The sequence below is a fragment of the Motacilla alba genome, chromosome 1A (assembly GCF_015832195.1).
Source record: "Motacilla alba alba isolate MOTALB_02 chromosome 1A, Motacilla_alba_V1.0_pri, whole genome shotgun sequence".
Classification (NCBI taxonomy): Eukaryota; Metazoa; Chordata; class Aves; order Passeriformes; family Motacillidae; genus Motacilla; species Motacilla alba.
The window spans coordinates 54,083,283-54,095,927 of NC_052031.1; the positions used below are offsets into that span (position 1 = coordinate 54,083,283).

Consider the following 12,645-nt stretch of genomic DNA (forward strand, 5'->3'; position numbering starts at 1 on the left):
AATAACAAACCACGTGATATAACAGTGCAATACAATTTTTCTGCCCGTGTTTTTAAGTTAGCATCTTTGTGAAGTGCTCTCTAACATTTTTGCATAAAGACAGTTGTTTCACCCTTTATTTGCTTGAATCAATTGCCTTGAAATTGAGATGTTGCCTTTTCTAATCTAATTCTTGTCTAGTTTAGAGATCCTGATTGCACATTAAACTGCTGTCTTTATTAGCCCAATTTTGCTGAGTTCAGAGGTCCTGATTGCATCTGTGCTGAGGTTTTGTAACAGGAAAGTGCATAGACTGGCTGAGACGGATTGTATTTATAGAGGAAAAGTCATGTTTCCACCTACTGCTGAGAACTGTGGTTTAATAGAGAGCATTCAAAAAATAATTTTAAAAATCCACTAATATAACGTTCTCAATGATTTTTCTCATGGGGTGTTTGTGTGAATTGACTTCATGGGGTAAACTGTCTGATTTGTACTGACAACACTTGGTTCTCTGGTAAAAATATTCTGCTATTGGCCACTGAAGAAATCTATGCCTTCAGACTGTGGTTAGGGCAGCAAGATGCTGCCTGCCACTTGTTCTAGGGATTGTACAGTCTGAGTTCTAGCAGTAATTTATTACCTTTCCATTGGGACATAAAAGGGATCTATTAAAGCTCATCTCCTTGCTCAGGGTGTGAGCCAGATAACCCATTTTTGCTGGGGCTCTTTGTAAGTCTGATTAAAAGGCACAAGTGAAATGAGTCTTTCTGTAATCCCAGGAGCTTTGGAGCTCATTTCTAACCCTTGAATTCATGAGCTGCAGTTTGTTTTTTTCCTCCTGAGTCAGGAAAGAGGGAAGTGTCCCACTGCCACAGCAGGAGCTTAATTTTCTATCAGCCTCCATCTGTGCTATGGTGCTTTCTCAGGAGATGATGATGATGGAGGTATGGAATGCTCTGCTGTGTGGGAAGGGCTCTAGTGCTGGGCACACTGGGGAAGTCTGAGTTGGTGCCCGAGCCCAGGGCAAGGTCACTCCTTTGTTACCTTCCCACCTCTTCAGCAGAGGATTGGCTTGGAAAGGGCAGTCTCTAACCTTTTCTTCCCACTTCATTCCCCTGCAGTATTGTAGGACATGGCATGTGTATGCATTGAAGAGAAGGAATGCCTGTAATAGTGTGTTTGCATAATTGCCTGGCCTAGATAATGTCAGCAGTGGAGATACCAGGCCATGGGTGTTATCCTGAGCTGGTGGTTCTCTGGAAGAAGGAGGATAGGATTTCAGAGTTTTCACTGTCTCCTGGCTCTCCCTAGAAACACCAAACAGGATAATTTCCCAAATGAGTGGAGTAAGGGCATGGCTTAAAGGTGCAAAACAACCATGTCTATCCAAATTGCTTAGATATTATTGCAAAACTTCTCCCTGGCTTTTATTATTCTTAATGCACTTGGGTTTAGTTATTAAGACTCAATTTATTAGAAAACAAATTGGCTTTAACCTCTGAGTATTTACTATGCTACCTGACAGATGATATTGCAGCAAATTGAAAATCAAATATTTCTAAAATGTTCTGCTTCTAAAATAGAAATAATCATTTGGAAGCTGACATGAATTTTTGTGTCTCTGTGGTTCAGCCCTTGATAATGAAAGGATTTGTTGGTTTAAGAGTTACTGAGGAATTTGCATTTCTAATTTCTTTTAATTGTTTCAGGGCCAAGGTGTCCAGTTGGCATGGAATATAAGGAGTGTGTATCCCCATGTGCCAAAACCTGCCAGAGTCTGAATATCAATGAAGTGTGTCATGGACAATGTGTTGATGGCTGCAGCTGCCCTGGTAATTTATTTACTGGGTTATTTACAGAGAAACATTTGGCAGTCAGGCTACCTATTTTATTAGAAGAAAGAAAGCTGTGTCTTCCCTTAAATTTTCTTGAAATCAGAAACACTTATTTTTTCTGGGACCATGCCCTAGAATAATCCAGTTTCTGTAGTGCCTGCATGCTCACTCCATGAAAGGGCCATTTTTCAGGGCCAACTAAAAAGTGAATATTTCTGTGAAAATCAGTACCAACTAATATTCCAAGATTGCCTTTATTTCTTGGTGAGAGACTGCTTGCCTTTGATGTACTCCTTCTGAATTGCTTGGGTTAGAGGCAAAGGCAGTTAGGGGAAGAAACAGCAATTCAAAGGTCTTCATGATTTAGGTGAATAATTTAATTTATTATTAAATCTTCCATACAGGAGATTTGATTGTATTAAAGGGAACAGCCCAGCCACACCAATTTTCTACTTCTGTTATTTGAAGTCTGTTGTACTTCAAACAACTGCAGGAGGAGAGCTTGGTTCCTGGTTCCAAAGCTCTATATGCTTCCATATCTAGCTGGGTGTTTTGTTTTGTTTTTGTTTTTTTGTATGTTTGTTTTTTTATCTTTTTTTTTATTTTGTTCATTGGGTGCTTTGTTTGTTTTGAATAGGTCGATCTCTGCATTTCAGCCTGTCTGGGCTTTGTAAATGTTTAGTGTTGCCTTGTACAAGGTGCCAAGTGCAACGAAGGTTTGCAGAGCTTTGCTTTCCAAAACAAGGCAATAATGACAATGTCAACCTCATTTGAGGAGTCACTGCATTTGGAGTTTGGTAGTTTCCCATTCAGCTCCTAGTCTCTTCCTTGCTGGAGGTTCAGAAGTGTGGCAGGACCTGCAAAGGTGACAGGTGATGTAACAAGACTCTGGAGATTATTTTGTTGTGAAGGATCCAGCTACTGTATTTGTACAGTCCTGGAAGTGTTGGAGAAAGCTGAAGGAGATGAATCCTCTGGCTGCACAAGGGCTCTTGCTGTACTTTCCTTTGGTAGATGCATTGGGCTGTTCAGCATGGGAAAGGTCTAAGGAGAGAGGAACCGAGAAGCGGAGAAGCAGGAGCTCCACAGAAAGGGTAAATGGCATGAGAATAACAATCAGCAGTTCAAACCTTTTACTGCTATTTGTTGCACAGCCAGAGAGGAATACCCTGGATTTGAGTTTGATAGAAAACCAGGAGGATCTGGCAGATGTCTAGAGGGATTTTGATGAGGATTCTACGGTCACTTAGCTTCCCTCCATTCTCCAAAGGCAAACAGGATCTGAAGGATGTTTGACAAATGTCTTCTTTCTTTTTTTATTTTTCCCCCTCTGTTAAATGCCCCTCATGGCTACATTAATTGTTGTAAATGGAATTACTCTTGCCAGGAAAAAAGGCAGGCATTCTGTTTTCTTGTGTTCTCTGGAGAGCCACAGCACTCTTAAATGCTCAGACCTTATTGTGATTCTCTCTCACTGGAAGCATTTTGTCAACAGCCAAGATCTTTCCAGGCAGCTCTATGGGAAGAATAGGAGAAAGGAGACTTATCTGGGTCTTGCTGTCAGTGATGACTGCTGCTGCTAGGGAAAAGAGACAAAATTTCTGCAGGCGATTGGAAGGAGTCCCTCAAAGAGAACGCAGAGGGGTATTCAAGAAAACAAATGTTTTGCCGCAGCAGCTCTTTTGAAAATGTCTGAATATCAACTCTCTCTCAATGTAGGGATTGAATAGAAAGCACTAGAAACTAGCAATAGAAGCAAGGACAAGTTTCTACCTTAGAAAAATCTTGTAACTCCTTTGTGCCTCTGTTTATCCTTGGAGGACAAAGAGCTCTCTCTATAGAACAGGTAATTATAGTTGTACAATATGGAAACCTCAGCAGCTGGACTCAAGTTGGGAAGTTGGCCCTTTTGCTTTTTGTCTCTGCAGAAGTTCAGAAGTGGCTTCTTTCTCTCAGACTCTGCTAAGAGTCTGAGACTTTCTTAAGTCTCTGTTAGACTTAAATGGTGTCCAAATTTGTTTCTTCATTCCTCACTTTGCCTCATCTTTGGTTCTCTTATGACAAATACAAGACCTTCTATGGACACCCTTTACTGCAGCCAGTGAAGTTCATGGTTTTTCCAACAGTTAAATCCCAGGCCAGCTCTTATCAACTTTGATTGTGCTCCTTGTGTTTAATTTGTCTATGTCCCAATATGTGTTCTAGACCTGAGGATGTGCTAAGCAAAGTGCTTTTCTGGGAGCACCAGGAATGCTTTGTTCAGCAGGTCTGAGGGAGAGGCAGCACCAGAAGGAAAGCAGACACCTGCCCCTGTGAGGCTTTTTGGCAAGCCTCATTCCTTTTTATTGCTGTCTGTGACTAAGTATGGATAATAATGCATATGAAGTCTTGGCAAAGTCTATGAAGAACAAGAAAATCTAATTGTATTTATGTTTCTGTCCCTGTGTGTATGATATGGGGGTCTGATGCTACCTGACGTATCCAGAGGGGCTGCTCCTTGCTGGTGAACACTGTATTGAAAGCTCTGACTGCTCCTGCACCCACTCTGGAAAACATTATCCTCCTGGCTTCACCATCTCCCAGGACTGCAACTCATGGTAAACCCTGTGCTGCTCTGGTGTGGTTGCTGTAAATAAGTACTGCACACTGGTCAGTGACTGCTTTGCATTATTTTTCTAGAAATCTCTCTATTTTTAAAAAATTTCCTTTCACTGGCAAAGGGCTTGCTCTCTTACTGGAATTCCCAGCCCCTTCCAAGAAGTTAGCTGTTCACAAAGGCAAAATCAGCTCTGTTTTTAAAGGGATATTTGATCTGATAGAACAACATGAAGGTCATGCTCCTTCAAAGAACAGAGAAATACCTGTTTCCTGTGGATAAGACAGACCAGCATGTCTGGGTAGTGTCAGCGGTGGTGTCTTTGTTTTGACTTCCTACATGTATTTAACCTCTAAACCCCATTTCTTTCCAAGAGGAGTTAGCCTAAGGCATTCCCTTGGAACTCGTTACAGGGCTAATGAGTCTTCCTAGCATGGCCCACAATTTTTCTTTCACTCCTGAGTACCAGACTGGAGGGGAAAACCAGCACTTTAAAGACAGGAAGAGCAATTAGTCACATATTCCTGATCTGGTTTTGTGTTCAGTGTGGACATAGTTGTGTAAGGAGTTTTGACAACTCTTTACTCTGAAGTTTCCAACTGGAGCACAGAAGGAGGAGGACTCAATGAAGGCCATGACATGCAGAAGAAGGGTGATCTGCACATCATCCCTGTTAATCAGAAGCTTTTCATTACCTGCACCACGTGTCCCAGAAAACAAGCCATAACCATGGCATTAGCATTTTATTTTTTTCCCTGCAGTCCTCTGCAGCTTTGAGCTTGGCCACATTGTTCAACCTTAGTGCTCTTGGGAAATGAGTGTAGCCTGACAGGCTGGGGTTTTTATTGCTTGTGTTTTGTTACTGCTTCCTATTATTCAAACTCGATGCTGCTGTGGAGAATGTCATTCCATTGACTCTGCATTTAACATCCTCAATAATTTGCCTCCCCACAAATGGTTTTCAGGGGCTGGGATAATTAAAGGAATGAGAAGAATATAGAAGCTCTTGAAACAAGGAGTGCAGAAAGGGTTGTGGAAGACACTGGAGGTGATCACAGCAGGGGAGTTTGATGTAAGAAGAAGCAAAGGGGAATAGATTTGTTTAAGGGCTGGTGAGGCAACTTTCACTGCCTAAAGATGGGCTGTGAAGAGGATGGGGCCAAACTCTTCTCAGAGGCAAACAGCAAGATGTTGTGAAGCAATGGACACAAGCTGCAAAGGAAATTCTGTTTTGACACAAAGAAAACTTCTTCTCCCTTCTCCAGTGCTGTAATGGGACCGCTGCTCAGAGAGGCTGTGGGACCTCATCTTGGATATTTCTAAACTCAAATGGGCAAGGTCCTCACCCACCTAATCTAGCTTTGACATTGCTTTCTCTGAGTTGAGGATTGTAGTAAATTATTTTCCTAGAAGTCCCTTCAAACATTTTTTCCCATGTGATTCTGTTGTATTGATAGATATACCTTGAGAACTGCATTGAACTCATTCCACATCAGTGGAATATACCTGAAAACTCCATTAAACACAGAGTTTTGACAGGGAAAAACAGAAATCCTTGAGTTCTGCAACCATACCCATTCATATTATCAGCAGTTGCTGTCAAATGATGGGAAGAAGGGATGAATACATTAAGAAATGAGGTTATGGGGGATGGAAGGGATGTTGGGGACTGATCTAACTTCCCTGGGACAGATGACCATTTTCAGTTTTTTTGGGAAAAACGTGCAACAGAAAATTTATATTAATGTACTCTTGCTTAACTTGCTACTATCTCTTTCCTAGCATTTGTCGACGTGGCATGTGGATCTGCAGCAATGGGGAATGCCCAGGTATGTTGGCTTTACTCTTTTCAGGTTTTGATAAATAAGCCTTGCCTATGTCCCTCCCATTCTAGCCCCACTTGTTTTTTTTTTTTTACCCAAAATAGCAAATTTTTGTTCTTCCTTGCTTGCTCCAGTACAATCTAGTTGGGATCCTACTTTTAGATTCTTCTCCTGAGACAAGTCAGACATTGCCCTGTGTGGTTTATGTGTAGCAACAAAAAATCCTATTTGGTGGGAAGGCCAGTTCCTGCTTTGATTACTTAGTTTGCCAATTATAAGGGTCTGTATGTTCAGAGGATTGGCTTGCAGGTAGAGGAACACTCCTGACTTTCTTTAACCAGGTACAATTTCTCATTGTACCTTACTGACCATGATAATGCCCTCATGGTTATGTTGTGGGTGAAGGAGTCACAGCCCCAGGGAGAAAGTGGCTTCCCTGCCTTCCATGGGTGCTGGCAGATTGGAGAGGCAGCTCTGCAGATGCAGACTGGGGTTATGGCTGGACAGGAAAACAGCAGATTAGCGGGCTTTGGTGGTTTTTTGTTGAGATAAGACTGTGCAACCCTCACAAGTTAGGGGAATTGCAACAATCTTAAGGTGTTCTATCAAAAAAGTCTGTATTTTTTTGGTAAAATGAAACTTGCCTGATGTATCAGTGCTCCATTTCCTTCTGCTTCAGAACAAAAGAACACTTCCCCCAAAGTATCAGCACTTAAAGAAGAGGATGGGGGGTGGTGTATGCAAATATTCAAAATGGAGATGACATTTTTAGTGAGCTGTCCCCTGTGCTTGTTCATTAAGGTTCTCTTCAAGTGCAGAGAATCTCACTGTCTAAAACACAGCTTCAAGGACACAGCCCAGGCTGATTCATTACATCTTTTAGCTAATAGGCAGCAGCATGATTACAAACAAGAAATAGGTGCTTTTCTAACTTTAGTTTTTCCTTAGGTTATAGCTTTTAACATCCTTGCTCTCTGGGCTATGATAAATACTCTGTGGGCCAAATTTTTATCCTTAACTCCAGCCACGTTTTCTTCATAGTGATTATAGAAGTGAAGATAAATCTGGTATTGAGGCTTGCAAACAGATGTTGATCTCCAGCTCTGTGCAAGAGGCAATATAGCATTGCAGCCTTTTTCTGAATTGGGAAGCTGTCCCAAATGAGCAGAAGTGGAAAAGAAAAGCAGCTTATTTTTGTACCTTCTGCCAATATATCTAATTCAGTTTTCTGCTAGGCTTGTTCCAGACTGAATGTTGTATACCTGCAGCTGTTGTACATGTGCCTGCTAAAAACTCTACAAAACTATACTGAGACAGTATGGGAGGGCAGCAAAGCCTCCCAGAGTAGCCAAATTTATATTGTTACCTGTGCTGTTTTTCTCTACTTGAAGTAATATTGCAGCATATTTTCATTGTTGGTTAGTTACCACAAATATTTCCAAAATCATATGTCCAGGAAATTTATGAAGTTACTTGCATAAACTTTAGGTAGTTCTGTTTTTCTTTTGGCCAACTTTTTTGTCAGGAAAGATTGCTTTCATATTGTGGGAGTGAATTGTCCAGCTGTAAATTTGGTGATAAGGTGAAGTCAAAGCTGGAGCTGGCTGGCACTACCGGGAGGCTTTCAAGCTGATATCGTAATGGAAATAATTATGAAGGCAGAAGGTTTCAGGAAATTTCATGGGATGCATTATATCAAATGGAGTAGACAGAGGGATCCATAAGTAAGGACTTGGCCACAGAAAAGAAAATTCCCTTTCAGGAGCAGTGCCAAAGGCTGGGACTTATCTTAGATAGCAGTCCTCAGTTCTCTGTGCTTCAAACCTGTCCTCGTTTCCTTATTGCAGAGAATACCCTGAAAATCAAACTCCAAGGGATGACAAACATCCAGGAGATGCTGGACTTCTCTTAGGGTCAATCAGAGCTGTGCTAGGCTGGGAATCCTCAGGATCTGTACTTTAGCACCAGCTGGTTTAAGATAGTAAACACTAAATAACGTGCTGAAGAGGGAAATTTCCACATGATGTTCTTTAGACAGATCTTCTGTCGGATTCAAAGGCAGAGAAGAGAGAGTAACTCATTTTGCTCGCCTGCTAGCTTGTAACATTTAACCCTCCTCTAACCTTTGGCTGGTGATGGCCAGTGCAGGCCCAGCACTTGAATTTTGTTCTGGATGAGGAAGTGGCTGCCCACTTTATTTGCTATGGGATCATCTGTAAGTGTGATGGTCTTCTCATATGTAAGATTTTCTTTGCAAGCTCTGTGGAGTTGGAGCCTTTTCAGTGTTTGCATGATGGGGTACTAAATCCCAGCTGTGATATTGGGATACTGCCTTCCTGGAATTGAAAAGCCACAACTTACCAAAACACCTTCAAATGCTGATATGTTTTAATAGCTCCTTTTTCTAGTAGGAAGATGGTCCAGCCTGGCTTTCACATTATTATGTGAGGACTTTAGATGTAGCTATTGTAACTATAGAATTGTTTTTAACTGTCTGTTAGTTGATGTGATGGTTCAGGGTACAGTCCAACATAAATTCTACCCTTGGAAGGACTCCCACAAACATTATCTTCCAGCTCTTCATTCTCATAAGGTGTTTTATGTTAAAATAACTTATTGGTATTTAAGGCATCCCAACAAAAGAATATAGGCTTCTCCATAGGCACAAATTGCAGCTCTTGACTGCGATTTATGCTGTGTTCCCCAGCTGTTGTTGGTTCCTCTGTCACTACTGGTAATCCCTTAAGGAAATAAACAGTGAGATAGGGATCTTGCTGGTGCTTTCTGGTCTGTGTGGAACTTGGGCATTCTATAACCTGTTCCACCAGGGCTGCTCTTCCCCCTCAGAGGCTTGTGCAGGATTTTGCTTGAATCTGGCAATGGGATAATTTTTGCTTTTTCTAGGGGAATGCTCTGTCACCGGCCAGTCCCATTTCAAAAGCTTCGACAACAAGTATTTCACCTTCAGTGGGATTTGCCAGTACTTATTTGCCAAGGATTGTGTGGAAAATTCCTTCTCTGTGATTATCCAGACGGTGCAGGTAACGGCAGCCTTGGCTGGTGCCTCTGTGCATGCTCTTGAGAGTGGCGGAAGGGCTGTGGGACTCTGACATGAATTGCAGATGCACAGGCCAACAGAAGTAATTTCCCTATGACATAATTAGTTTAAAAAACAGATGCAGTCTTTCTCCTTAGTTAATAAGTGTTTTGCTTCTCCTCACCACCATTCCCAGGAGCCTGCCTGGGGATGGAGACTCATGATGAGGTTTGGAAAATGGGCCCTCACTGACTCTTTGCCAGCTGAACAAACAAACAGAGGCAAGGGTGCACCCCTTGCCAAGCACCCTGGCTGCTGGTGCCTCCTCAATGCCTGTGGGGAAAGGACATTTCCTTGGACACTAAGCAGAGTACACTGGCAGAGCAGTGCCTTGCTTTGTTTCCCATTTAGTCAGATTGGCTGGTGATTTTTTTTTTTTGTACTTGGACAGCAGCTCCTGACTTTCTTTGTTGCCTCCCCCGATGGATGTGTGAAAGGCATCTGTAAAGAGGCAGGAAAGGGAGCCAGACCAGTGCAGGGAGGGATGGAGACCCTGAAGGAGGATGTCACGGGGAGGTTGTACACAGTTGTGAGATGAATTGACCAGTTGTTCTTGGGAAAAGGTGAACAAACTAGAGACTGAAAAGGACCCTGAGAGAAGGAGAGGGGAAAAAAGGTGATGGGGACAGAGGAGCTGAAGGCAGGGAGAGGTGCAATGGAGACAGGAGACTGACAGGAGGGAAGGGGAGTGTCAGCCTGTCCAGCAGCACCAGGGAATTTGCAGGCTTTGGAGAAATGGGCTGTGACAGTTCTCCACACCATCTGCATCTGTCTCCTGCATTAGAGAGCTCTGATAGTGCAGCTCTGAGGTCATCAGTGCTTGGGAACCTGCAGGACAGGTTTCCACTGAAACTTCCCTTTCGAAACCAGGGAGGAGACGTCCCGTTCCCCCCGCCCCCCGCAACCTGCAATCCCTGTTCCTCATCTGGGTATCCTGCAGAGCCGGGACAATAAACACCCTAGGAGTCTCGGCTAATGTGAACTGCATGGCTGTTTCCCAGGCTGTGTGTGTCCTTCCTGCTCCTACCACAGCTCTGGGGATGGTCACTGCCCGGGGTCTGGTGGAACACCCACAGATCCCTTTCCAAGTTCTGAGATGGCGAGCACAGCCCTGGTGTGTGATTAGTGGGATAATGGAGGGAAAGCTGCCAGCCTGCTGTTTGTGGGATGCAGAAACCAGATCTATAAAACCAGTGTGACACTCAACACCCTTCAAATTAGATGCCAAAATGCCTTCTGGGACTAAGTCACTAAGAAAGTGAAAACTTGATGTTTGAGGCAGATTTTCCCTTCTCTGCAGTGTGCAGATGATCCTGATGCTGTGTGCACTCGCTCAGCTTCTGTCCGGATCCGGGATTTGGACAACAGCATCATTAAAATGAAACACGGAGGAGGAGTTTCACTGAATGGACAGGACATACAGATCCCTTTGCTGCAAGGTGTGTTCACATGGGCTGACTCTGGCCAGCCACTGAAAGCCTCCTGCTTAGCAGTGGTTTTAGACATGCCTTAGTCCAGCTTAATCAAAGAGTGTTTTCAATGCCAAACTCTCTTGCAGTCTCTTCTAGAGGCTCTGTCATTTCAGCTTCTCTCCATGCAGCAGACAGATCTTGACTTGGCTCCTCTAAAATCAGAAGAATTAAGCTGGTCTGCACTTGTGAGATTTGTGAAAATCACTGTTGGTGTATTCTTTTTTGAAATTATTGTTTTTCAACAGAAGCTTGAAATCATGGAATCATGGAATGATTTGGTTTGGACCTTAAAGATCATCTGGTTCAACCCCTCTACCTTGGGCAGAGACACCTTCCACTATCCCAGGTTGCTCAGAGCCTCATCTAACCTGGCCTGGAACACTGCCAGGGATAGGGCAGCCACAGTGGCTCTGGGCAGCTGTGCCAGGGCCTCAGCAACCTCACAGGGAACAATATCTTCCCGATATCCAATCTAAACCTGCTCTCTGTCAATGTAAAGCCATTCCCCCTTGTCCTGTCACTACATCTTGTAAAAGCTCACTGGTACCCTGTGGTTGCCTTCAGGTGCCCTTCGTGTCCAGCGTGTGGTGAGAAGTTCAGTTCGCCTTACCTATGGGGATGATTTGCAGATTGACTGGGATGGTCATGGAGAACTCCTAGTGAAGGTACTTTTTCTGGGTTTTTTTCTGCCTGTTTGCCCCCTCTCTCATTCCATCCAAATATGTACAAAGAGTTTCTTGTCTGAAATCAGAAATTGCTTTTTGTTGCATGTTAGGAATTCCTTTCTTTTTTGCTACTCCCAGAGTAATATACAGGTTCTTTTGTATTCCAGAAACAAACACTTCATCTTACAGCAGCTTGGTAGCTTTTTTCTCCTCTTTTTTTTTATTTTGTGTGTGTGTGTGTGTCATGACAGCCGTTATTAACCATGAACCGTTTTGTGTTTTGTTCAGCAGATATCCTCCAAACTGGAGTTTTGTTTTTGTTTGCTTTGACTGCCCTGTCTAAACCAACAGATGTGAATGACTTAAAGTTAGGGAAGGAAAGGCCCCCAGAAACACAGTTACTCATATTTTCCAGGAAATAGAAATCAGCTCATAGAAGATGTGTTGTGGGCTCCTTCTACTGTGAGGAATATTTGAAGTCAGCCTTGATTAACAATTAGGTTTTGTCAGTGCTGCAGACACAGCAAAGTGTAGAAAAATTGAGCTAGGTTTAACAGAAATGATCTATAAGGAAGCTGTAACCACAGCCCTGCTGCCTTTGAACCCCTGTTTTAGTGGGGGTCTGCTCACTGAGAAGAGTCTTGCTAAGAAAACCAGTTTTCCTGGGATTTTCTGCCGAATGGTAAACACTGCCCTCCTTGAACCATGGCATTGCTTTTGCATTCTCCTTGCCTGCACCAAAATCCGGCTTAAATGTCATGTCTGGCACAGCACAAATATGAAAGCCCACTCCCTATGTGAAGAACTCTGAGTTCAAGAGTTGAAAACAGATAAGAAAGGTTGGAATAATTTTAGAAAGCATCTGTGGGTTTGTGGTTGTTGTTTTGATTTAACCTGTATCTCTGTGCTCTGAGAGTCCTAAAAATTATTTTGGGGCTTAGAGTAATTCACTTCAGTCCCTTGGCACATCTCAGGAGTTTTGACTTTCCTCAGTATTCAAAGTATTTTTCTCCCTGGTCAGAGACACATATAACCTGGAGAATTTTTTGTCCCGCTGAAAACAAACCTAATTTTCTGCTCCAGATCCTCTACCCATAAAAGCAGTGGAAGTTTCTCCAGTTGTCTGCTTCTTCCCTTGCTGGGTGTCTAAAGCATCTCTTTAATTGCTTTTGGAG

At 43.0% G+C, this 12,645-nt stretch overlaps 1 protein-coding gene across 1 annotated transcript in view; it reads left to right on the top strand.

Annotated features, from left to right (window-relative positions):
* The window catches only part of VWF (von Willebrand factor), a 122,596-nt gene that overhangs the window by 18,819 nt on the left and 91,132 nt on the right, over positions 1-12,645 (top strand). Inside the window, exons 8-13 of the mRNA XM_038153087.1 lie at positions 1,692-1,814; positions 4,303-4,414; positions 6,196-6,242; positions 9,141-9,277; positions 10,634-10,772; positions 11,370-11,470. Coding sequence (XP_038009015.1) covers positions 1,692-1,814; positions 4,303-4,414; positions 6,196-6,242; positions 9,141-9,277; positions 10,634-10,772; positions 11,370-11,470 — 659 coding nt within the window. The remainder of the gene's footprint in view (positions 1-1,691; positions 1,815-4,302; positions 4,415-6,195; positions 6,243-9,140; positions 9,278-10,633; positions 10,773-11,369; positions 11,471-12,645) is intronic.